The sequence below is a fragment of the Vulpes lagopus genome, chromosome 2 (genome assembly GCF_018345385.1).
Source record: "Vulpes lagopus strain Blue_001 chromosome 2, ASM1834538v1, whole genome shotgun sequence".
In the NCBI taxonomy this organism is placed as follows: Eukaryota; Metazoa; Chordata; class Mammalia; order Carnivora; family Canidae; genus Vulpes; species Vulpes lagopus.
The window spans coordinates 159,071,967-159,095,189 of record NC_054825.1 but is presented as its reverse complement, the minus strand read 5'-3'; the positions used below and the strand labels follow the sequence as shown (position 1 = coordinate 159,095,189).

General features: G+C 55.5%; 3 protein-coding genes across 5 annotated transcripts; all 3 read left to right on the top strand.

Moving 5' to 3' along the window:
- The first annotated feature begins 1,074 nt into the window (after positions 1-1,074).
- Positions 1,075-7,238, top strand: DNAAF3 (dynein axonemal assembly factor 3). Its single transcript, XM_041744695.1, has 12 exons — positions 1,075-1,125; positions 1,238-1,326; positions 1,592-1,734; positions 2,094-2,187; positions 3,707-3,864; positions 4,146-4,328; positions 4,439-4,564; positions 4,659-4,781; positions 4,949-5,105; positions 5,716-5,830; positions 5,992-6,066; positions 6,157-7,238. Exons 2-12 carry the CDS (start codon positions 1,242-1,244, stop codon positions 6,521-6,523), a joined length of 1,626 nt encoding a protein of 541 aa, XP_041600629.1. The 5' UTR covers positions 1,075-1,125; positions 1,238-1,241; the 3' UTR covers positions 6,524-7,238.
- A 149-nt stretch (positions 7,239-7,387) lies between these two features.
- On the top strand, positions 7,388-10,569 carry TNNI3 (troponin I3, cardiac type). Its single transcript, XM_041744700.1, has 8 exons — positions 7,388-7,534; positions 7,782-7,794; positions 7,934-8,020; positions 8,380-8,421; positions 8,725-8,856; positions 9,232-9,321; positions 9,818-9,994; positions 10,423-10,569. Exons 1-8 carry the CDS (start codon positions 7,524-7,526, stop codon positions 10,504-10,506), a joined length of 636 nt encoding a protein of 211 aa, XP_041600634.1. The 5' UTR covers positions 7,388-7,523; the 3' UTR covers positions 10,507-10,569.
- A 965-nt stretch (positions 10,570-11,534) lies between these two features.
- Positions 11,535-22,974, top strand: TNNT1 (troponin T1, slow skeletal type). 3 transcript variants are annotated; one of them, XM_041744697.1, is made up of 14 exons: positions 11,535-11,555; positions 13,249-13,290; positions 13,395-13,408; positions 13,586-13,612; positions 13,876-13,908; positions 14,617-14,638; positions 16,888-16,948; positions 17,245-17,361; positions 17,596-17,673; positions 18,829-18,942; positions 19,210-19,319; positions 21,833-21,923; positions 22,034-22,074; positions 22,846-22,974. In XM_041744697.1, the coding sequence occupies exons 2-14, from the start codon at positions 13,259-13,261 to the stop codon at positions 22,889-22,891; spliced, it is 786 nt and encodes a 261-aa protein (XP_041600631.1). In that variant the 5' UTR covers positions 11,535-11,555; positions 13,249-13,258; the 3' UTR covers positions 22,892-22,974. The 3 variants fall into 3 exon arrangements, with proteins under 3 accessions (XP_041600631.1, XP_041600630.1, XP_041600633.1); XM_041744696.1 differs by lacking the exon at positions 11,535-11,555 and adding an exon at positions 11,908-11,954; XM_041744699.1 differs by lacking the exons at positions 11,535-11,555; positions 13,876-13,908 and adding an exon at positions 11,924-11,954.
- Positions 22,975-23,223: the final 249 nt, after the last annotated feature.

Sequence of the window (23,223 nt, the reverse complement as noted above, 5' to 3'; positions counted from 1 at the left end):
AGAAAGAAATCAACGATGGATAAAATATAAAAATTTCAAAGACAGGGTCTGACCGACCGTGCACTTGGACCACTCCTCTTCATACTACTCCTGGCCCTGGTTCTCATAAAATTTTATTTAGAAAAATAGGCAGCCAGTGGTCGTAGTTTGCCAATTTGATTTTTTAAACGATTGCGTTAAAATATTATTTCCTTCATTTGAATACAATTGATGTAAAAAAACCTTAAGACCACCAGCAATAGGAAAATATAGTAAAATAAGAAGTGATGAGTTTGAGTATGTATTGCCTTTATTTTATTTTTAAAATTTATTTATTTTTAAAGATTTTGTTTATGTATTCATGAGAGACACACACACACAGGCAGAGACACAGGCAGAGGGAGAAGCAGGCTCCATGCAGGGAGCCCAATGTGGGACTCGATCCCTCATCCCCGACTCCAGGATCATGCTCTGGCCCGAAGGCAGGAGCTAAATGGCTGAGCCACCCAGGGATCCCTGTAGTGCCTTATTTTAATATAATGCAATTAATTTGAGTTTAATTTTAGGAATTAGTAAGTCAGTTTAATTTTTAGCAACGACTATGGGTAACAGCCAGGTTGCAAAATTCCTGACAATTGAACAGCCAGGGGCCAGTGCTAGCTAGCACCAGCACCTTGCTGCATTTCCCGCCTGGGTGGTAGGATCACGGTGTGGGGTCGAAGGGGACACAGAGGTGGTCCAGGCAGCCTCACTTTAGTTTGAATTAATCAATATTCTGTTCAGTTCTTTTTTTTTTTTTTTTTTCAGTTCTATATCAATTTGAATCGGCCCCTACCTTCCCCATCTCAGAGATGTGGACTTCCCCAGGCCCCGCCCTAGCCTCCTCCCGCCCCGCTCTTTTCTTCGCCCGCGCCATCGTCATGACAACCGCGTCCACACGCCTCCACGCCCACGAGCTCTCCCATTGGCCAAAAGTTCATAGCAGGCGTGCCTCGCTCGCTCCCATTGGTCAGTTGATCGCACCGGTGTCAACCCGCGTACTCCCATTGGCTGATTGGTCGAGAAGGAAGGGGGGGGTAGGCAGTGTGTGTACGCGGTGCGGAACCGAGCGCAGCACCGAGCAGGGAGGGAGTCTTTGGGGTAGAGGTGAGGGGGGTGTCACTTGGAGGAGAGGGCCGAGACGTGAGGGGCGGTGAGAGGGGCATGCGGGGCGACGCAGGGATCATGTCTGGGGACTCCCAGGATGTCTGTTCTGCAGGGCGATGACCACGCCGGCGGGCTCCGGCGCAGGCTTCGGCTCCGTATCCTGGTGGGGCCTGTCCCCGGCGCTGGACCTGCAGGCTGAGAGTGAGTCCCCACGCTGGACCATATCTGACAAGGCGGCTGCCTTCCCAGCCTGGCAGGCGGCGCCCTAACGTTCTCCGAGGCTCCAATGGCGCCGCCGCCCCTCACTGGGCAGCCCGTGGCCTCTGCGGACTACAAGTCCCAGAATGCTTAGAGGCACAGCTCCCTTGGGAACGTAGGCCAGGCGTGCGAGTCCTACTGGGAGTTGTAGTCCACCGTTCTGGGGCACTCTCCAGGCCACAGACTCCAGCCCCTGTCATCTTGCCAGGTCCTCCTGTGGACTCAGACTTGCGGGACAATACCGAGTCCAGGACCCCCGAGTTAGATGTACTGCTCGTGGGCTCCGTGGATGGGCGGCACCTGCTTCGGACCCTGGCCCGGGCGGCGCTGTGGCCTCGCAGGAGGTTACACGTGAGCTGGGATTCTGGGGAGGGAGGAGGATGAAGATGAGAGCCCAGATTCCTGAGTCCTTGAAGGGAAAGAGAGCTGGAGGCCTGGACTGCTAGGTCTGAGGGAGGTAGAAGCTGGGGACCTAGACTTCAGGGTTGGGGACTTGGGTCCCGTGAGAGGAAGAGCCTAAGGACTCGCCGTCCCTGAATAATGGTGGGGAGGAGGGTTTGAGTGCCCAGACTCCTGTGTTTGAAGGAAAGGGGCCAGTGTACAGGATGCCTGGGTCCTCTGGAGGCAGGAGGCTGAAGTCTTCCATCCCTGGGTCTCCAAGGAGCCAGCGATACAGATCTCAGAGTCATTTTGCCCTATCTATCTTCCAGTTCTATGTGCTAGAGAATAATCTGGAAGCTGTGGCCCGACACATGCTGATCTTCAGCCTAGCTTTAGAGGAACCTGAGAAGATGGGGTTGCAAGGTCAGTTGCAAGGACCCAGACATTCTGGCCCGCAGCCTCTTCCCCCTGCCTGCAGGGGTTCTGGCATATCAATGTGTAAACATTTAAGCTACCTACTGCATCACTTGTTCACTAGTTTGTCAGGCTTAGGGCCTCAACTCTTCCCACCTGTACAATGGGGCTAAATATACCTCCTAGAGCCATTGAGAGGATTCCAGGGATGCCTGGATGGCTCAGTGGTTGAGCATTTGCCTTTGGCTCAGCTTGTGATCTTGGGGTCCGGGGATCGAGTCCCACATGGGGCTCCCCCACAGGTAGTCTGCTTATCCCTCTGCCTCTCTCTGTGTGTCTCTCATGAATAAATAAGTAAATAAAATCTTAAAAAAAAAAAGAGAGAGAGGATTCCAGGAGAAAATGCACATAAGCTGTCAGCACAATGCATGACACAGGGTAAGCATTCAAAAGCTCCTAGCACAGGAGAGGACCAAAAGAAATCAAAGGACTTCTTAAGAGGTAGTGGGTCCCCCAGAGGTGGGGAAGGTTTGGCAGAACTGAGCTCAGTCCTTTCCAGAGCCTTCCTACAGGTCTGAATGTCCTCAGGTGGAGGCATGAATCTCAGGGAGTCTGCCTTGAAGACGCAGCCCTGGGAGGAGGAGGACGAAGAAAAGGGACAGGGTGGCAGGAATCATGATCTCATGATGACAATGATTTTGGCCCAGTGTCTGCAGCCAAGTCTGGACTTTAGACAGTCTGTTCAAATTCTGGCTCTGCTTGCTGAGTGACCTGGGGCTACTATCTGTCCCTTTCTGGGCCCACATTGTTTCTACATTGATAAAAGGGAGATCCTAAAAGTTCTTTCCCCATAGAGTTCTTGTGAGGATTCAATTAGAAAAAAACAAAAACAAAAACAATGCATAGCTCCTGGCTTACTGATCATCATTGTTTTCACGACCTTGGAGGGTAGTTGTTAATAGCTCAGAGCATTCAGAATACACTGCACACATGTCACAGTGTACCTCATAAAAGGCTCTGAGCCTAGCTATCTAACTAAAGGTATATAGTTCTCTATTACAGGATTCTTAAACCACTAAATGAAACAATTTACATATTGATAGAGATACATTGATATAGATATAAACCTATATACAACTAAAGATGAATAGTTCTCTGGTAAGATTCCTAACTAAAAAGGAACAATTTAACACTATAATATTTTAACATGCATAAATCTCCATTTCCATCTCCATCTATACATAACTTTTTCTTTTATAAGGTGAGGAAAATTCAATCATGAGCTGCAGGACTGGGCTCATCTGGTGGGTGGGGAAGACTAGGAGGAGACTTAGGTTGGGTGTAGGTGACTCTTAGAGTCTGGGGGATGGATGGGGATTTGGCCAGTGTCCCTTATGCTCACATGACTATGACATAATAAGATTAAAGAGTGTGTGCGTCAGCCACACGGGTCTCATTTCTGGGTTCACTCGTCTGCTCTGTCCACTAACCCTCCCTCCTTCTTCCCGCCCCCTTACCCCTACCCCAGAGAGAAGCGAGACCTTCCTGGAGGTGTGGGGGAACGCGCTGCTGCGCCCCCAGGTGGCCGCCTTCGTGCGCGCGCAAGCCGACCGCCTGGCGCACCTGGTCCCGGAGCCCGACCGCTTGGAGGAGCAGCTGCCCTGGCTCAGCCTAGGCGCCCTCAAGGTGCCGCCACTGCCCAGGATCCCGATGGCCACGGGAAGAATGGAAATGGGTTTTCGTTGATGGCGTTCGAACCCCAGCCCCCCAGCTCTCACTGGGGGATGTGACCTAGGTGGTGGCTTCTACTCTCGGAACTGCAGTTTCTTTTGAGAAATGGGAGAATCCTCCTCGCGCCCTGGGGTGGGAGGGAGGGTAAAGCAGAAGATCCGGCTCTCCCTGCAGCTTCCTCCCCCTTACTCTCTCCCCGCCCCCCAACCTCCCGCGTGCCGGCCATGGCCATGCAGTTCCGTGAGCGCGACGCCCTGGAGGCTGTGTTCCGCTTCTGGGCCGGCGGGGAGAAGGAGCCCGAGGCCTTCCCCATGAGTCGCCTCTGGGACTCCAGGCTGCGTCACTACTTGGGCTCCCGTTACGACGCCCGGCACGGTGTCAGCGACTGGGACTTGCACATGAAGCTGCACGATCGCGGGGTGAGGGGGCTGGGAGGCTGGGGGCCCGGACTCCGGGGTCCGAGGGAGGTGGGACTGGGGCCCCATATACCAGATTTGCTTAGACCTGTTCGTTCGGGCCTCCTATCCAGGCCCGAGTCATCCACACTCGCGAGTTCCGGCGTTGGAGGGACACAGGTGTCGCCTTTGAACTCAGAGACTCCAGCGCCTATCATGTGCCAAACCGGACCCTTGCGTCGGGTCGCTTCCTGAGCCATGTACGTGTCCTCTCCCTGCCCAGGCCAGTGCTTCTTTTCAGTGACACGGGAACCGGGGTCTCCAACATTGACCTCACGTGCCTTTTCTCTCCAGCACGGGGAGCGTATCGCAGCGCGCGGTTACTGGGGGGACATCGCCACGGGGCCATTCGTGGCCTTTGGCATCGAAACAGACGATGAGAGCCTCCTGCGGACCAGCAACGGACAGCCGGTCAAGGTGTGTGACTGCAGGTGCTGGGGCTGAGGGAGGGCTTTCGAGGCCTCGCCTCTCTGTACTTTAACCGCTCCCCTCGCCAGCACACACCTCGCACTGGGCGTTCCGGGCAGGGATGGTGTACTCTAGGCCCAGCCGTGTCATCCTGGCTGCGCCCCTTCTCTCCCCAGACTGCTGGGGAGATCACTCAGCACAACGTGACAGAGCTATTCCGAGAGATGGCCGCCTGGGGGCGCCCGAGAAACACCCAGGGAACCCCCGAGCAGATGTGCCACGGCGAGGATCGCGGGGATCGCGAGGACCGCGAGAGTGCAAGCCCAGAGCGTAGTAAGCGTCCTGGTTCGCTGACCTCCTTGAAATGCGAATTGGGTGGTAAAGGGGTCACATCATCCCCCAGGGAAAGAGTGGGACCTGGACCCCCATCCTGGGCGTTAGGTTCCAGGTCTTTCAGCTCCGAGTGCTTAACGATATGGTTTCCAACGACTGGACAAGTGATCTCCTGTTCCTGATGTCTTTTTTTTTTTTGTATTTCTTTCCCTTTCCTCAATCTTGACGCCATTGTATCATTCTGAATTCCAACAGAATTCTAATCCTACCTGCGGCTAGAGTATTCTAACAGGGTGCTGGGGCCCAGCCCACCCGTGGAGAGACCCTTCCCCTGCCCTGATTCTGGTCCTGCGCCCTGGTAACCATCACCTAACCTGGCTCTTCCCAAGTGTCTGGATGACCCGTATGGCCATGGGCCACCCGCTCTTTCCCTCTCTTGAGCCTCAGTTGCCTAGTCTGTAAAATGGATCTCTGCTTGCTGGGCTGACCTTCCTAGAACTTTCCAGGAATCCATCTAAGGAGAGAGGATGAGAAAGGGCTTCAAGACAGGTAGGCAAGGAGCATTATCTCCAAGCTTGGTGTGCCTACCTAACTGCGGGTTCATCCCCAGCTGCCTCTGCCCCGGGATTCTTCACTGTGCGCTTCCTGCCTATCGGCTCTGCAGAAACCCTTCACCACAAGAGCTGCTACAAGGGACGGTTCCAGCTGCTCTATGTGGCCTGTGGGTAAGAAAGAGGTCTCTGGCTCCTCTGCCCTCACACCCAGGAATCCTGGCCCTCAGCCCCTCCTCAATCAGCACCCAGATTCCCCGGCCCCACTACTCCCTCAGGACCCGAAAGTCTAAGTCTCAGCCCTCAGCCCTCAGCCCTCACTTTTCTCTACTCAGGATGGTGCATCTTCTCAGCCCCGATCTCGGGGCCTGTGTGGCCCCCGGAGGACGCTTGGTGGTGGAATTGGCCCGGTGAGCCAGCCAGTGGGAGCACAGCGCAGGGAACATCCAGCCCTGGGCTCACAGCCAGGGACCCCCTAACACACCGCTTCCTTGTTTCAGGTACCTGGTGGACTTGAGGCAGGAGCAATTGCAGGGCTTTGCTGCCCGGGTTGGAGAGTTAGCTCAGGCGGCTGGATTCACGCCCCCACCCCAGGCCAGGCCCTCCGAGACCTTTGCACGCTTCTGCAAAGCCTTAGACTCTGCTGGCCAGCACACTGACTCAGCTTTGGAATCCATGACTCCGCCCCCTGACACCCTGGCTCTGGCCCTTGAGAACCAGAGTCAGCCTCTCAAAGGCGGACCCCACCCTCTTAGCCCCTCAAACTGTGCTCAGAACCCCTCAAACTCCAGCTCCACTCCCCAAGGTTCTGGCTCCACCCACAGAGAGTCTGACCCCATTCCCAGATATCCAGTCCCCCATCTCTGACCTCTAAGGTCAGGTCCTGGAAGTAGAGCTTGCCTCTAGAATATTCACTCAGGTATACTCTCAATTTTCTCCAACAGCTCCAGAGGTGTCCCTAGAATTTCAGATTACCTTCCTGGGATTCTATATTCTGTTCCTAGAATTCTAGAGTATTCTTTCAGGGTTCCACATTCCATTCTTGAGACTCTAGAGATCTGGCCCTGAGTCTCAGGCCCTCTATGTGGTTTTCTTGTCCTCAGAGGTCCTATTTTACCTGGGGGTTGGGGGAATCTGCTTTCCAGGGTTGGTCCACACCCACATAGTCCAGATAAAAAGAGTGGTGTCCTCTTCTTCATGTGCCCTTGTGTCTTTGTCTTCACTCTTGTCTCCAGGGCTGGGACAGGGAAGGGGCTAGGGTGGTTAAGAGAGGAGACCTAGTTCCAAGTGGATTTCTCTGGGCTGTTATTGCCTGAGAGTCTGGACCATACCTGGATCATCACATAAATCAACAAAATTTATTGAGTGGCTAACAGGTTTGGGACACAGAAACTGATCATAGCTCTCATGGAGATCACTGTTTAGTGTGGGGATGAGCCCCAGACTTCTGGGTCTGAAGAACCAAGGAGCTGGGGGCCTGAACTCCTGCATCTGAGGGAGGAAGGGCTGGGGGCCTGAACTCCTGTGTCTGCTGGAGGAGGGCAATGGGGGCCTGAACCCCTGGGTCTGAGGGAGGAGGGGCTGGGTTCCAGGCCTCCAAGGTGGAAGGGTGATCCAGCTGGAGCACGGCCCACCCCACCCCTCACGCGCCCCGGTTATCTCACATCCTGGGCAGGGGGAGGAGGTGGCAGCAGTATATTTAGTCTCAGTCCACGCCCCTTATCTCAGTGTCCTCAGTGAAGCTTGAGCAGTGCAGACAGACTGAAGCTCTGGGGGCCTTCAAGGTCATCCCGGATGCCCCCTCACTGACCTTCTAATCGCCCCTTGCCCTTCTCTGCCTCCTGCAAGCCTTGGCCTGAGTCTGCGTATGGCGGATGAGTGAGTGCATCTAGGGAACTCGGACCTGCAGGGCCCGAGGCTGTGGGACGTGGGCCTGTGAGGCTGGACACACGGCCTGAGGAGGGAGGTGGGGACAGACTCCTGGCTATCGGCACGAAGGAAGGTTTGGGAACCAGACTCCCTGGAACCCGAGCACTGGGCAGCTGGTGGGCGGCCCCTGGGGTCCCTTAGACTGGACGGGACACAGGCCCACCATTAACCCCCCCTTCCCGGTCTCTTCCTTCAGGAGCGGCGATGCGGTGAGAGGAGGCGCGGGCCGGGGTCCACGGCAGGGGAGGGAGCCGCAGGGTGGGGCCTGGGGCGGGAGGTGGCAGCTCCACCCGTAGAGGGGCGCTGGGGGGGGCCCGCAGTGACGTGGCTCCATCCCCCCAACCCCAGGCGGGGTGCCCGCCCCCCGCTCCGGCGCCGATCCGACGCCAGTCTTCCGCCAACTACCGCGCGTACGCCACGGAGCCGCACGCCAAGGTGAGCGCGGGGCTGGCGGGGCTAGGTTCCCCTCCCGCAGAGGGGGCGGGACCCAGGGGTGGAGGGGCGGTGCCAGAGCCTTGGCTGGGGCGGGGCTTTGGTTGTGGGCGGAGCCTAGGAGGAAGCTGCACCCTAGGGGCGGGGTTTTGCGGAGGGAGGGCTCGGATTGGTGTGGCCTGCCTATGGGCGGAGTTCGTTGCCCGTGGGAACTGCCTAAGCAGTCAGGGGTCCGGATTGGTGGATGGGGCTGAGGGGCTTGGCTTCAGCGGGAAGCGAGTCCAAATCTGGAACCTACCCATGCCCCCATCTGTCTCCTACTCCCCGCCCTGATTATTCCTTGCTCCATGTCACCCCGGCAGAAAAAGTCCAAGATCTCCGCCTCGAGGAAACTGCAGCTGAAGGTGCTGGTGGGCCTGGAGGGGGCGCCTAGGTGTCCTCAGGGGGTGGAGCTGGAGGGTCGGGTGCGGGAGGGGGTAGGACGAGGCCTCAGTGGGGAGTGAGCGTGGCTTGTGGTGAGCAGCACCCACCCCCCTCCCCGCCACGGGGGCGGAGCCTCGGATTGAAGGGGAGCGTCTCTGGAAGACCGCGGACCCTGCCTGGAACTGGGGGGCTGTCCTGGCCAGGGCGGCTTCCCCGGTGCGGATGCCGCGCAGCCCTCATCCGCCTCCCCGGGTGGGCTGCGGTCCCCGGCCTCGCCTCTGCAGACCCTGATGCTGCAGATCGCGAAGCAAGAGCTGGAGAGGGAGGCGGAGGAGCGGCGCGGAGAGAAAGGGCGCGCTCTGAGCACGCGGTGCCAGCCGCTGGAGTTAGCCGGGCTGGGCTTCGCGGAGCTGCAGGTACCGTTCTCATCAGGGACTCCTGCCCAGCTGGGGATCCGAGGTACCTAGTGTCCGCTCCTGCACTGTTTGGACTCACCGGTCTAGTCACTGTCCCCTACCTCTGCTCTGGACCTTGTGATCCAGTCTCCTAATCCTTACCCTCAGGAGTTCAGAAATATGGCCTGCAGCTGCCTACAGTCTCAAAACCCAGAGATTAGGCTTTCCAGCCCCAATTCTGTCAGATTCTCAGGACTCCTGGCTCCCAGCACCCTTTATTCCAGCTGCCCCAGAGTCCTCTAGGACTAGATGTCCAGGCCCCCAGGCTCTCCTCCCTCAGACTCAGGAGTCAGGGTACCTCCGTCCCCCAACCACACATACCACATTCTTGACCAGGACTTGTGCCGACAACTCCACGCCCGAGTGGACAAAGTGGATGAAGAGAGATACGATGTGGAGGCGAAAGTCACCAAGAACATCACAGAGGTGGGGGGCCCTGGGCAGTCTTGGTCCCCTCAGGTAGAGTCTGGTGCCTGGGGCTGTGGTCTCAGTCCACGCCCTTGCAGCTGCTGTTGACTGCAGACACCAGGAGACCCAGGACAGCTGGGCCTAGCAGGGATGGGGCAGAAGAATGAGTATAAAGTGGTTAGGGAAGGCTGTTCCAGGCAGAGGGGACAATAGCACACAAAAGCCAGGAGTTGGGAACGCAGAAGCTGTTTTTGTGGAAATGTGTAGCTGGAGCATCAGGTGTTGTTGATAGGTGAGCTCAGGCATGGGTCGGGGAATTGTGGAATGCATGCAGCAGGACCAGGAGGTATCAGTGTTTTTCAGAGAGGAGGCTGGGCCTGTCGGGAGGGCTTACAGTTACTGGATGAGGAGCCTGGATGAGACCTCCATAGGCCTGGAGAGAGAGCAGAGGGAAGTGTAGGGTGGAAGAGTGGGTCTGGGGGAGGTATCCACCTTCCCTTATGGCTGCCCCCAGATAGCAGATCTGACCCAGAAGATCTTTGACCTTCGGGGCAAATTTAAGCGGCCCACCCTGCGGAGGGTGAGGATCTCTGCAGATGCCATGATGCAGGCGCTGCTGGGCACCAGGGCTAAGGAGTCCTTAGACCTGCGGGCCCACCTCAAGCAGGTGAAGAAGGAGGACACAGAGAAGGTGAGTGTGGCTAGAGCCAGGAAAGGGGGTGCTCAGAGGAGAGGGTGTGGGACATAACAGTCATTGGGCCTAAGCTCATGGCAGATGCTACTTGGAGTTATGGGGAGAAGAATCTGGTAAGAGGTCCCCAATAGGAAGTATAGGAGGGGCATAGGAAGTGCAAGGGGAAGCCAGAAAGTAGAAGGGGAAGCCAGGAAGTACATTAGGGAGAAAGGAAGTAGCAAGGAGGCCAGAAGTGCATGAGGGAGATAGGATGTGCATGGGGGCAACTTTGATGGGATCGCCTGAGGGGATGAGAAGCCTTCCAGAAGCAGATCTCAAGATGGACATCCAAAGCAGAGTGGCCCAGCAGGCCAAAGATTGGGGGGAGGCTATTTGAGAGAGTGTAGATGGGAGAGAAGCCCTCACTCCTGGCCCCATTCCTCCAGGAAAACCGGGAGGTGGGAGACTGGCGTAAGAACATCGATGCGCTGAGTGGAATGGAGGGCCGCAAGAAAAAGTTTGAAGGCTGAGCTGGCTGCCCCCTGCCCTGGCCCTGAAGGTGTCCTTGAGGAATAAAGTTTCTCTCTGAGCTAGAAGTGGCTGCAAGTCTGCTACCTGGGGGTCCGGTGTGAGGGAGATGAGAAGACTGAGGGGAGAGTCCCCCAAAGCCACACCACACAGCAGGAGCTGAGCTGGGTCTGCAGTAGGGGGTGTTCCCAGCTCTTATGCCTCACACGCAGGGTGTGCAGAGATGCCCAGACCGAGGTCCAAGGAGAGAGACATGCACACACGCAGAGACAACCAGAGACCCAGAGAGAGGGAGAAAAGACAGAGATTCCTAGAAAGACCTGCAAAGAAAGGGGAAATGGAGAGGCCGATGTGCACAAAGCACATCAGAGACCACCAAACAAGGCAGAAATAGGGACTGAAAGAGGGACAATGCAGAGACATGGAGGAAGACACGGATGCAGAGCCAAAGAAAGACGTAAATGAGGTCACACACATTCATATGCCAGTAGACAGATTCACAGAAATTGACAGATTCACCCCCGGAAATGCAGAGACAAAAATGCATGGGGAGACACAGGGAGTGAAAACACAGACTCGGGAGAGACCCAGAGAGACAGCCCCTGGAGAAATGCCCAGAAAGAGAAACAGAGATGATAGGCAGGGAGAGACAGAGACACTGAGAGGCAGGAGGGGCGGCTGGCTCCCTTAGGGTTCAAGGTCGTGGCCGGCTGTGGGTAAGGGGAAGGGGGGCAGGAATACCCAACAGCTCAGTGTCAGATGAAGGTGGGGGAGTGTGAGGTCGCCGGCCTGACACCACACCCTCTCCCCTCCCCCGACCCACACCTGCTTCCCGGCTTTAGCGCCTGTTGTCACCAGGATGGAATCCTGGTGGCAGACAAAGGGGTGGGGGTGGGAGGGGGTTGACAGAGAGAGACAGAGACACACAGGTGGAGGGTCCCAGAGACAAAGGAGAGATGGACAGTATCAGAGATGCAGAGAGGCCCGAAGAGACAAAGAAACCGGGACAAGAGCCTTATAAGAGGAAGCACCCCTTGTGCTCTTTTTGTCAGTAAGTATTCTCTGAGGACCTACTGTGTGCCAAGCCCAGGGACTTCAAAGCATCGGGTTCAGCGTGCTGTAAGGGAGGTGGGGAGCCGGGAGGTTGGAGGTCACCTGACCCAGTCTAGGTGCGAGGCCATGCTGATGGGGTGAAGGGGTCCCTAGACCCCCAGGAGGTGCCAGGATCCTGAATATGCAGCCGGGGGGCGGGGGGGGGGGGTGGTGGGGGTGGGGGGCAGGGCAGCCTCTGAGCTGGACTCTGGGTCTGAGAGAGGAATTCTCAGGCCCTCCCTCTCCCCTGGGGGGCGGGGCTGAGACTCCACTATAAACCAGGGGTGCTTCCACTTGCTGGGTCAGCAACAGATCTGCCCTGCCCATTTGCTCACCAACTCTGCAGACTCAGCCTTAGGTAATAGTCTCCAGGAGCTTCGTACTGGGGGGAGATGGGGGGAGACGACAGGAGGGGTGGCTATGGAGGTGGAGGTGGTACAAACTTCAGGCTTGGGAATTCCTGGGAAGTTCAGGCTTTATGAGGCCTGAGGACAGAGGTATTAGGATTTGGGAGTTATGGAGTCTGGGGGTGCCAAGATTGGCGTGTCCCAGAATATAACACCTTCAGACCTAGGAGCTCAGAGGGAATCTCAGAAATTGGGGATATCTGGGCTTGGACATTTATGGGCTGGGTGTCAGGACTGGGAGCCTCAGACTCTGGGGATTTGAGAATTGAGGTCTCCAGGTCTGAAGCCATATGATTGGAGGTACCAAATTTTGGGGCAACATGAATTGTACCTCTGAGCTTGGGCATCTAGATTTCGGGGTCTCAAGATGTTGAGGCTTCAGAATGTAGGTGTCGAGACCTAGGGCGTCAAGATCTGGGGATGTCTGAGCCCAGATGCTGGAATCTCAAGAATGGGGTTCTCAGAATCTGGAGACATGAGGCCTTGCTTGTCCCCAGAAACCAGGGGTATCATCAGTTGGAGGGTCTCAGGATCTGTGGGTCTCAGGATTTGGGGGTGCTCTTAACCTGGATACTGTTAGTCCTGGGGGAATCCCAAAGATGATGTGGTGTCTATATAGGAGTCAGGGTGAGATGTGTGGATTTCACTGCTCTTGATGAGTCCTGCTTCCTTCAAGGCTGTGGGTAGGGGGCCAGGAGGGGCCAGGTGGGAAGATAACCAGAAAGGGGGAGGGGGAAGGGTGGAGAGGGAGCCTGTGTGACTAATTCTCCCAGGAGCCTCCCCCCTTGAATCCCTTCTTAGGAAATGTCCTCTGTTTCACCATCTACGACATCCCCCCAAAATAGCCTTTGGGGGGTGGGGCAGCTATTGTCTTCAGGCCACAGTCCTTTCCCAAATACCTTCTCCTAATCTCCACTCAGATCAGGTTCCCATGGACATGTCATAAGACAAAGGAGGACAGCTGTGGTGGTGGAGGGGCAGGAGCTGCAGCTTTGGGGCTGTGCTCCCCCCACACCTCCCAGAGCCCTTTCCCTGTCAGGGCTCCCAGCCCCTCCTTCCTGAGACTGGGGAGTCCAGGCCCCCAGCCCCTCCTCCCTCAGACCCAGGGGTCAAGGCCCCCAGGCCCTCCTCCCTCAGACCCAGGACTTCAGGCCCCCATTCCCTCCTCCCTCAGACCCAGGACTCTGGCCCCCAGCCCCTCCTCCATCGGGACCCCACCTCAGTCGCATGTTCTTTGGTCCTTAGGTGACACAGGATGTCGGACACCGAGGAGCAGGAGTATGAAGAGTGAGTGGCGCTGGTGGGAGGGCTGGGGTATGGAGAGGTGGGACCCTCTCCCACCTCCAACACGCTAACCCTGCCTCTCTCTGTCCTTCTTCCTCTGTCCTCAGGGAGCAGCCCGAAGGTGAGTGGGGAGTGGGTGGCCCTCGGTGGCCTGGGGACACGCGCGCGGGAGGCCCGAGGACAGGGGTCGCCCATTGCCCCCGGCCACCCGGGGCGGCCACCCTCGGGGTCGCAGCACCCTGGGCGTGCTCTCTTGTGGGGTTCTAACCCTGCCTTTTCTGCCCCCCTGCCCTTCCAGAAGAGGAGGCTGCGTTGGAGGAGGAAGGTGAGGCCTGGACCCGCAGGTCTGCCGCCCAGGCAGCCCCGCGGGGCCGGGGACGGGTGGGGAGGGGGCGCTGGGCGTGGCGGGGCCGGCGGGCACGGGGCTCCCGACCGCCCCGGCTTCAGGTCCTTTAACAGCCTCTACCCTTTCTTTCCTCCCTGCCCCCCCCCCCCCCCCCCCCCCCCCCCCCCCCGCCCCGCACCCCGGCGTGGCCGCTCCCCCTCGCTACCCCCTCCTCGCTTCTCCCCCTGCCTCCCCGTCCCCAGCCGCCGAGGAGCCGGAGCCCGTGGCAGAGCGAGGTAACCGCGGCTGCTTCGCTTCCCGAGACGGATTTCCTCGGGCCCCCGAGCCCTGCGAGGACCCCTGCGCCCGCATAACCCGCCCAGGCCCGGTCCTTTAAGCCCCGGAGAGCTCGCGCGCCCTCTGGTGTCCACGAAGGGAAACGGCCTCGCCGAGGCTTTAATCCATTCCCTTCCTTCTTAAAGGGACCGACACCCAAGCCTTCTTCCCCAGCCTGGAGGAATTCTTGTAGAAGGGTTGGATGTTTGCGGACAGACACCCCCCCCACCCCCATCTAAGTCCCCGACCCTGTCACGTTTCTCCTTCATATACATTCAAAGGTTGGGGTGTGAGTTGCAGAAAGGGCTCTCCCTAGGCGTCTGGATTCCTGTGTCCCCAGAGGGGAGGGGCTGGGGGCACCCTGAAGTGCTAGGTGTAAATGCAGAAGAGCAGGAGCTTTGGTATGTAAGAGGAAGGTCTGGGGGGGTTGGAGCCCTGGGTTCCCAGAGAAGTGGGAGGGGGACCCCACACCAGTTCTGAATGTATATCTGATGCGTGTGATCCTCCTCTTCCTGATTTCCCTTGTTCCCTCCTCTCCCCCCCTACTCATGCCTCTCCCCCAGAGCTGCTCCTGGGGTCTATGGCTTGGAGGGGAGTTCCCTCCTCTGGGTGTATCAGGCCCACCCCCATGAACTCTTGCTAATTATCTCTTTGTATCTCCCCACTAGAAGAGGAGCGCCCCAAACCAAGGTGAGATCCTAGGGGCTAAGCATCCCAATCACATCCTCCTGAATATGTCCCCCCCACCCCCAGAGACAGGGTGTAAGAAAAGCAGAAAAGGAGAGTGGGGCCCTTGAAGCAGGAAAGGGCAGGGATTTGTTCTGTCAGCCAATTGTCCAGAGAACTTCCCTTGGTGTTTGGTATATCAGAACCCATCTGCTCTGTTGGTGAAACAGACCCAGATACAGTGAGGGTAGCACACAAGAAGGCACTATGTTTGCCCTAGGCAGTCAAGGAAGGCTTCCCAGGGGAGGAGGTGATGCTAGAGTCCTGAGGGATGAAGAGTTCAGTAGCTGAAGGAGGTGGGAGGGATATTGTAAAGGAGAAAGCTTCACAGGGTGCATGAATGGTGCAGTGGTTGGATTCAGGCCAGGCTTTCAGGGAACAGACAGAGACACAGGTCATTCTGATGATGAGAGTCCTAAAATAAGCAGATCTGTGGAGACCATGAGATCTTGTGGGGGCGGAGGGTCTTGGAGGAGGTGACATTGGGGCCAAAGCTTGGAGATGCAAGGAGGCTGCGATCTGAGCACAAGAAGGAAAGTTCTGGGTTGGTGTGGGCAGTGGTGCCAATTTCATTATGGCTGGAGTGCAGAGTGCAAGAAGGCATGGGGCTGTGAAAGCCTGGGCCCTGTGGAGCCATGGGGGGTTTTGAGTAGAGGAGGCATGGAAGGTTTTGAGTAGAGGGGTCAGACCTCAGTGAGTCAGCAAAGGGGATCAGGGGGGCACAGGTGTGCTTTGGGATCTGGGAAAGCTTGTTGGAGAAGGGAAGGCCTCAGGGGATGCAGCAGGAAGGGGAAGGGCATTGCATGCAGAGGGAACAGCATATGCAAAGGCCCAGGGGTGCAAAGGCACATGTCATAGCCAGGGAACCATGAAATGTGTGTGTCTGGGAAGGAGGAGAGAAGTTGCTGGAGGATCTGATGGGCCAGATAGAGAAGGACTTTGAATGCTGGGTTGCTTGGACTTTGTCTTAAGGATGAGCTCTGGGTGCTAGAAACACTGCTCTAAAGTCATGAAGGAAGATGAACTGAAGGTGAACAGCCAGAGGTGGCGGGGGGCCAGGAGGAGGCTGGCATGAAGGTTCACAGGAGAGGGGCCGAGGCCTGAGCTAGGGCGGGGAGCATGGGGTGGAAACTGGGGAACAGACTGGGGAGATGCCCAGGCAAAGAGGCCAGACTTGCCACTGGGGCAAAGGGAGGGAGAATGTGAGCACTGCTGCCAGGGGTCTGGGCCATATGGCCGCCACTCAGTCTGGGGGAAGTTGGTGAGCTCAGAGGCAGCATGGTTTGTGAGAAGGCAGGAAATGTCAGGACGCACCTGTCAACCTGAGTCTGGAACGTCAAAGAGAATCTGGGCTGGAGACAGAGTTGGTGAATCCTTGGTAACTGATGATAATCGAAGTCACTCGAATGAATGACATGTCTTGTGGGAGTGTCCTGTGAACGAATAAAAGGGCAAAACTTTTTTTTTAAAAAGATTTTATTTATTCATGAGAGACAGAAAGACAGAGACAGAGAGACAGAGAGACAGAGAGACAGAGAGAGAGACAGGCAGAGGGAAAAGCAGGCTCCATGCAGGGAGCCTGACATGGGATGCCAGGATCATGCCCTGGGCCAAAGGCAGGTGCCCAACCACTGAGCCACCCAGCGGTGAAACTCTTTAAAGGGCTCTCTGGGGACCAGGAGACAGATGTGACAGCGAGAGGAGTAGGAAGGAAATCAGGTGAAGTTTCTGTCTTAAAAAGCAGAGAAGAGAGAATTCTAATGAAGGCATGGATGGAGGGCGGACCCCCCCTCAGGGCAGCACCACCCAATACGAATATAATGCAAGCCACGTATAATCTATGTATATAATTTATGTATAAAAATATATATTACAAGCAGCATTTTAAAAAGTAAAACAAAACAGATAAAATTAATCTTCATAGCATTTTCCCATTCAATCCACTATATCTGAAATTTTATCATTTCAAGATGTAATCAATTGATAAGCGGCATCATTAGTGAAATATTTTACATTTCTTTGAACCAAGTTTTCAAAATCCAGTGTGTTTCACAGATGGCACATGGAATCTCAAGTCAGACCAGCCAGCTGTCAGGTGCCCCAACCACATGTGGCTGGTGGCTGTCAGGGTAAACAGTGCAGCAGCAGCAGCAGCTGGGGAGCTCCATCAGGGAGCTCAGGCTGCTCATTTATTCCCCTTCTCCACCCATCAGGCCTGTGGTCCCTCCACTGATCCCCCCCAAGATCCCAGAAGGGGAACGTGTGGACTTCGATGTAAGTAAGGGACATCCAGTCTCCAGGTGTCTGTGCAAATTAGGAAGAGGTGCCCCTGGCTTCTCCCTTCTTTCGGGAATCCCCTAAAATGGACCTAGTGGGTCGCTAGTGCCACCTTCTGCAAGCATCCCGAACAGCGGCCCCCGACTCCCTAAACTGTCCCAGTCCATCTGCCCCCCCCCACCCGCCCCGCCAAGGGCCCTGCCCTGACTTTCCTCCGAGGTGCGCACAGGTGGGTGCGGGTCCCCCACACTGCCTGGGGATGACACGCTCCCCGCCCCCCCTCCGGCCTGCAGGACATCCACCGCAAGCGCATGGAGAAAGATCTGCTGGAGCTGCAGACGCTCATCGACGTGCATTTTGAACAGCGGAAGAAAGAGGAAGAGGAGCTCATTGCATTGAAAGAGCGCATTGTGAGTGGAGGGAGGTGGGGTTCTGCTAGTTCCTCCCTCACCCTGTGAGGGGCTGGGCTGGGAATGGTTCCCAGACAGTGCAGGCCCGAGGCTGAATCTTGTGGGAACTGGCAACTGGTGCAAGTCCATGGCCACACTCAAACTAGCTCATCTCTGCTCTTGACCTCCTTGGGGAGGCAGTGTCCCTGCACCCCCTCATTCTTCTCTCCCCCCAACACCCCCCTTCTGCCCCAGGAGCGGCGCAGAGCTGAGAGAGCTGAGCAGCAGCGCTTCCGAACGGAGAAGGAGCGTGAGCGTCAGGCTAAGCTGGCGGTGGGTGCCTCCCCTGCCCTTCCCTGCCCTGCCCAGCCCTGCCCTGGAAGGGAGACCAAATGTTACTTCAACAGTAACAGCTGTTACTCTGTTTCCCATTTGTCATATTTTCTGCCTTCCTGAGAAAGTCCTTGTGCTGTATTATTCAAGGATCTTTCCGTTGGAAGGGACAGAAACCCCAACCCAAACCGGATTCAGCAGAAAGAGAATTTTATTGGCTCATATAACCAAAAGAAAAGTGGAGTGTGACTTGCTTCAGGCATGGCTGGATCAAGAAACTCAAGCTCACAAAGACTCAGCTTTTGTCTTCCTATCCCTGGGCCCATTTTTCTGTGGACCCTGGGGTGATGAGGTCATCATGGGTGTGCCTGGGACTTTCCTGGCCTGGGCCTTGAAAATCCTGTATCCCATCAGTCCCAGGGAAACCAGATGGTTGGTCACCCTACTGGACATCCCGTTCTCAGGCAGGGATGGCAAGTGACCATCAGCAACTCTGGCTATAATTTTATCTTTTATCTTTTATCTGTCTTCTGCATGATTCTGGGATGAGTGCAGGTTGGTCACCTGTCCAACTTGGAGCAAATTGCTAGCTAGTTGTAGGAGACTGGTTAGGATATTCCCATTGGCGTAGGCTCTGGATATGTGATCTGCCTTGACATCAAGGACTCCTGGAAGCACTTTTAAAGATTAGGAGTAGTGACATGGTAGGCAAAGTACTGGTCTCCCAAAGATGCTCACATCCTAATGCCCAGAGTCTATGAATATGATACCTTGAATGGCAAAAGGGACTTTGCAGGTGTGATTAATTTTTTAAAAAGATTTTATTTATTTATTCATGAGAGACACAGAGAGAGGCAGAGACGCAGGCAGAGGGAGAAGCAGGGTCTCTGCTGGGAGCTGGATGTGGGACTCCATCCCAGGACCTCCTGTCAGGACCTGAGCCGAGGGCAGACATTTAACCAACTGCGCCCCCTAGGCACCCCCAGAATGTCTGCATTTTTGCCTGTTCTGACACTGACTTTGCCTCATGCACTGTGTCTGGTTGGTCCTGCTTCACTTAGCTCACCAGTGAGATTCCCTCCCAGCTCCCCATCCCAGACCTTTTCCCTGAAGTGGGTGGGCAAGGCCTTAGGGCTAACCCCTTTCTTCCCTCAGGAGGAGAAGATGCGGAAGGAGGAGGAAGAGGCCAAGAAGCGAGCTGAGGATGACGCTAAAAAGAAGAAGGTTCTGTCCAATATGGGAGCCCATTTTGGGGGTTACCTGGTCAAGGTGAGTTCACTCCTCTGGACCTAAGGTCTATGTTTCCAGGGAAGAGGTAACAGAGGGCTTAGAGTTCTGGTTCCCCATGAAGGTGGAGGCTGGGGGCCTAGACTCTTGGGTCTGAGGGAGGAGGGGCTGGGGGCCTGGACTCCTGGGCCTGAGGGAGGAGGGGCTGGGGGCCTGGACTCCTGGGTGTAGGGACAAGGTGGTGAGGAGCTCAGCTCCATGGGTTCTGATCCATCCCACACTTCAGTGTGTCCGTTTCTCTACTCTCAGGCAGAACAAAAGCGTGGTAAGCGCCAGACAGGTCGGGAGATGAAACTACGTATCCTGTCTGAGCGTAAAAAGCCTCTGAACATCGACCACATGGGAGAAGACCAGCTCCGGTATACCGGTGGGATGGGGGCTCAGGGTGGGAGGGGGCTGGCTGTAAGACGGTGACATAAGGGGATCCTTACCCAGCTCTGGGAGAGCAGAAGCCCAGGTCTGAGCCCTGGTGCTGTGTGACTTTGAGGTAGTGTGTCCCCCTCTCTGGACTCCCTTGTATTTCCAGTGAAATATGTCACTGATTCACTTTTTGTGGCTACCATGACATGTAGAGTCCGGGGGGACATATGAGGGGAAGCCAGATAAGATGGCTCACCAAAAGTTAGGAGATTTTGTTGACTTATTGAGGTCCTGTGGAAACTCAGGAAGCCCCATCTTTTTTTTTTTTTTTTTGTAGATTTTATCTGTTTATTCATGAGAGAGAGAGAGAGAGGCAGAGACACAGGCAGAGGGAGAAGCAGGCTTCATGCAGGGAGCCTGACATGGGACTCGATCCCCAGTCTCCAGGATCACACCCTGGGCTGAAGGCGGCGCTAAACTGCTGAGCCACCCGGGCTGCCCAGGAAGCCCCATCTTTATGTGAATTAAAGCCAGACATGTCAGTGAGACCTTTCCAGCCAAGTGTCTGCCCCATGGGACTCCATCTGCTCCTCTACCTCCCATTCACAGGACAGCCCCCATCTTGTGATAAGCACCGGAGGGAAGACTGCAGAGTGCTTCTCCTGGGGCCTCATCCATAGCCTGATGTTCTCTGACCTGGGGTATGACCCATAAAGTCAGAAACCCCCACAACCCTAGAGGCAGCACAGCAATGGGGGCTGGAGCTCAGTGGTGGCTCTACCACTTACCAGCTGTGTGATCCTAGGCATGGCAAGCAATTTCTCTGAGCCTCACTTTCCTTATTGGCAAAATAAGGCCAGGATAACAAAGTCTACTTCATACACCTGTGAAAGGTCAGTGAGGTGATGATGATGATGATGGTGATGGCAATGATGATGGCAGTGGCGGTGGTGGTGATGATGGTGATCGCTGCAGCAGCCATGCCCCATGGAGGGCTTACAACCCTGTGACGTAGATACTATGAGTATCCTCCTCTTAGATGAGGTTCCTGAGGCACAGAGAGGTTAAGTAACCTCTCTAGGGTTGCACAGCTTGCAAGTGTAAGCGCTAGGAATGAGCCCCAGGCCGTCTGGTGCAGCAGCCTGTACTCACTGCATTATAAAGTAGTATGATGGTAGATGTTAAACTGCCAGCTCTCCAGAAGCAAAAGGTCCCAATCGTAGCTTTTGCCTATTTCCATGATGTCCACCATGTGGATTTCAAACTACCAGTGTGAGGATACTGTGCATAAAAAAAGACTCACAGGGTCAGCTCTTGGAGGTGTTTACATGGCTCCAGCCCACTGATCGCTTTGCACTCCCCCTTCTGAGCACATTTTCATAGAGCCCGTCATAAAGTAATATGTGGCTGCTCATCCCCCCACCCCCTTTTCCCCCTTTTCTTATTTCTCTGCCCTCCACCACACACTCACTCATAACTTGGGTCCACTAATATTTAGATCCAGTTACCTCAATTTTATTCATTAGATAAAGGGTCTAATATAAGGGTCTTACAACATTTTTCAAATAAAAATGTGCCCCAGAGGAGAGTGCAGTGGAAAGCTGGTAGCTAGCAAGACAAAACAAGCAATGTAAATAATAATAAAATGAACAGTAACATTGACTTTATTGAGTGTTTACTACGTGTCAGGCATTACACATCCTATAACAGTTCTGTGCAATAGATTTTTTATCAGTTAAGAATAAGCTTGGCTTCTAGTAAAGTCACCTGTCCATAGCAGCCTAAAATACAGAGGCTTATTTTCTCACATGGGAGAATTCTGAGACTAGGTGGTCCACAGTTGGTATAAAACTCTAGAAAATGACTGAAGACCCAGACTTCTGTTTTTCTGCTCTACCACATTTAGCCTGATATTTCCATCCTCAAAATCACCTCATGGTCCAAAGTGGCAGCTGGGGCTCCAGCCAGCACATCCAAGCAGCAGGAAGAAGTTGCACAGAATGAATTAACCAAAGGCTTTCCTGGGAGCCCTATCCAGGGACCTGTTTTCATCCCCATTGGCCACCCCTACTTACACAGGAGATTTGGGAGAGTGGCTTTTTAACTAGGCCTATTGCAAAAGGTTGTTTCTAAGGAAGAATGGGAGAAGAGGTATAGAGGAGGTAGCCATGATTTTACAGAGAGGGAAATGGGATCCTAGGGGAGGTTACTTGGCAAAAGTCACAAACAGGAGAATGGCAAAGTTGGGACTTGAATCGGCTTCTGGACTCCAGAACCTGGGTCCTTAACCATGACATCATTCTTCCTTAGGGAAATATGGATTTTGGATGTGGAGACAGTGGGCAGACACTGGAAACCCTTTTTCTTCCATTCACTTTGAATAGTTTGGCCTCAGATATTAGCAGAATGGCAACAGTGCTGCCCAATTCAGAGTCTCGTGGGGTGGCTCTGGGCACTTCTCTGTGGGCTGGGGGCATGGGATGGCGCCACAGCCACCCTTCTGTCCTCCCAGGGAGAAGGCCCAGGAGTTGTCGGACTGGATCCACCAGCTGGAGTCTGAGAAGTTTGACCTGATGGAGAAGCTGAAGCAGCAGAAGTATGAGGTAAGGCCCCAAGGAGGTATCCCAAGGAGGATGTCGGCGCTGTGCAGGGCAGGGGCGGGCAGACGCGTCTCCCAGGCTGTCCCCCCAGCCCGTCTCTCTTTCCCGCACAGATCAACGTGCTGTACAACCGCATCAGCCATGCCCAGAAGTTGTAAGTGTGTCTCGGGCACTGAGCCCTGTGCCACCCACCCCTCGCTCTGACGCTGGGGTCTGTCCCTCCCTCTCTCTGTGAGCTTTGGTCCCTTGCCCCCTCTTGGCATCTGCCCTGGGTCCCTCTTCTTGGGTCTCCATCCCTGTTTCTGTGTCCCTCAAAGTCAGGACTCTCAAGGTGGGGTGGGCGGTCTTGCCCCCCCAGGGCATTGGACAGGGGCTGGAACACAAGTGGCTGTCACAGCTGGAGGTGCTCCTAGCGTCCAAGTGGGGAGACCGGGGAGGCTGCTCAGCACCCTGCAGGGTCCAGGGTGCCCCAACGGTCAACAGGATGAGAACCCCACCGTGACTTCTGTGCCTTGCTCTGCCTCCCCAGCTCTCTTTCTCTTGCTCTCTGTTCATCTATCCCCATGTCCCACATTCTCTCTTTCACCCCAGCCTTGGGCCCTCTTCTTTGCCACCCGCTCTCTGTCACCCATCCCTCCATTCCCCCAGCCCATCCCAGGAACATACTGACCTCGGTTCCTGCAAGCGGGTGGGTGGAACCCGGCCCCAGACCATCAACCATACGCCCCAGTCAGCAAACCCTCAGACCATCAACCACACTGCCCCATCAGCGAACAGAGAACGCATTTGCCTGCCCTGTCCTCTTGACAGGGACAGCGGGAATTTGAGGGGTGGGGCTTGTGGACTCCCTGAGTTGAGGGCAGGGCCAATCTCAGAGGCTGGGGGAGCCCCTTCTTCCTGACACCCCTTCCCTCTTCTCCTACAGCCGGAAGGGGGCAGGGAAGGGCCGAGTTGGAGGTCGCTGGAAGTGAGGCCCCGGAGCCAGAGCCTGAGCCAGAGCCTTTGGGGCATGGATCCCATCTGTGGTTGAAATAAACACGCCCCCTGCAGGCCACCTGCTGAGTTCTGTGGTTGTCATTACTGCACTGCTTGTGGCCAGCTTCCCTGCTTCCTTTGACTTAGTGCCTGGAGAACCCTGCTTGTCACTATAGCGGTAGGTCAAATTGAGCCCTTATGCACCTGCTGGGAATGCAACATGGGGCGGCCACTTCGGAAACCAGTATGGTGCTTCCTCACCCAGCTAGGCACACAGTTACTCTATGGCCCAGTAATTCTACTCCCAGTGTCTACCTGAGAGAAATGA

Bases quoted from the DNA above. Each gene is read 5' to 3' on its own strand.
- TNNI3 (XM_041744700.1), top strand. The intron at 9,322-9,817 runs GTGGGGGGCCCT...GGCTGCCCCCAG, and splicing joins TCACCAAGAACATCACAGAG to ATAGCAGATCTGACCCAGAA. The intron at 9,995-10,422 runs GTGAGTGTGGCT...CCATTCCTCCAG, and splicing joins AGAAGGAGGACACAGAGAAG to GAAAACCGGGAGGTGGGAGA.
- DNAAF3 (XM_041744695.1), top strand. From the start codon at position 1,242: ATGACCACGCCGGCGGGCTCCGGCGCAGGCTTCGGCTCCGTATCCTGG. The intron at 3,865-4,145 runs GTGCCGCCACTG...ATGGCCATGCAG, and splicing joins TCAGCCTAGGCGCCCTCAAG to TTCCGTGAGCGCGACGCCCT. The intron at 5,106-5,715 runs GTAAGCGTCCTG...GTTCATCCCCAG, and splicing joins GAGTGCAAGCCCAGAGCGTA to CTGCCTCTGCCCCGGGATTC.
- TNNT1 (XM_041744697.1), top strand. From the start codon at position 13,259: ATGTCGGACACCGAGGAGCAGGAGTATGAAGA. The intron at 16,949-17,244 runs GTAAGTAAGGGA...TCCGGCCTGCAG, and splicing joins GGGAACGTGTGGACTTCGAT to GACATCCACCGCAAGCGCAT. The intron at 17,674-18,828 runs GTGGGTGCCTCC...TTCTTCCCTCAG, and splicing joins AGCGTCAGGCTAAGCTGGCG to GAGGAGAAGATGCGGAAGGA.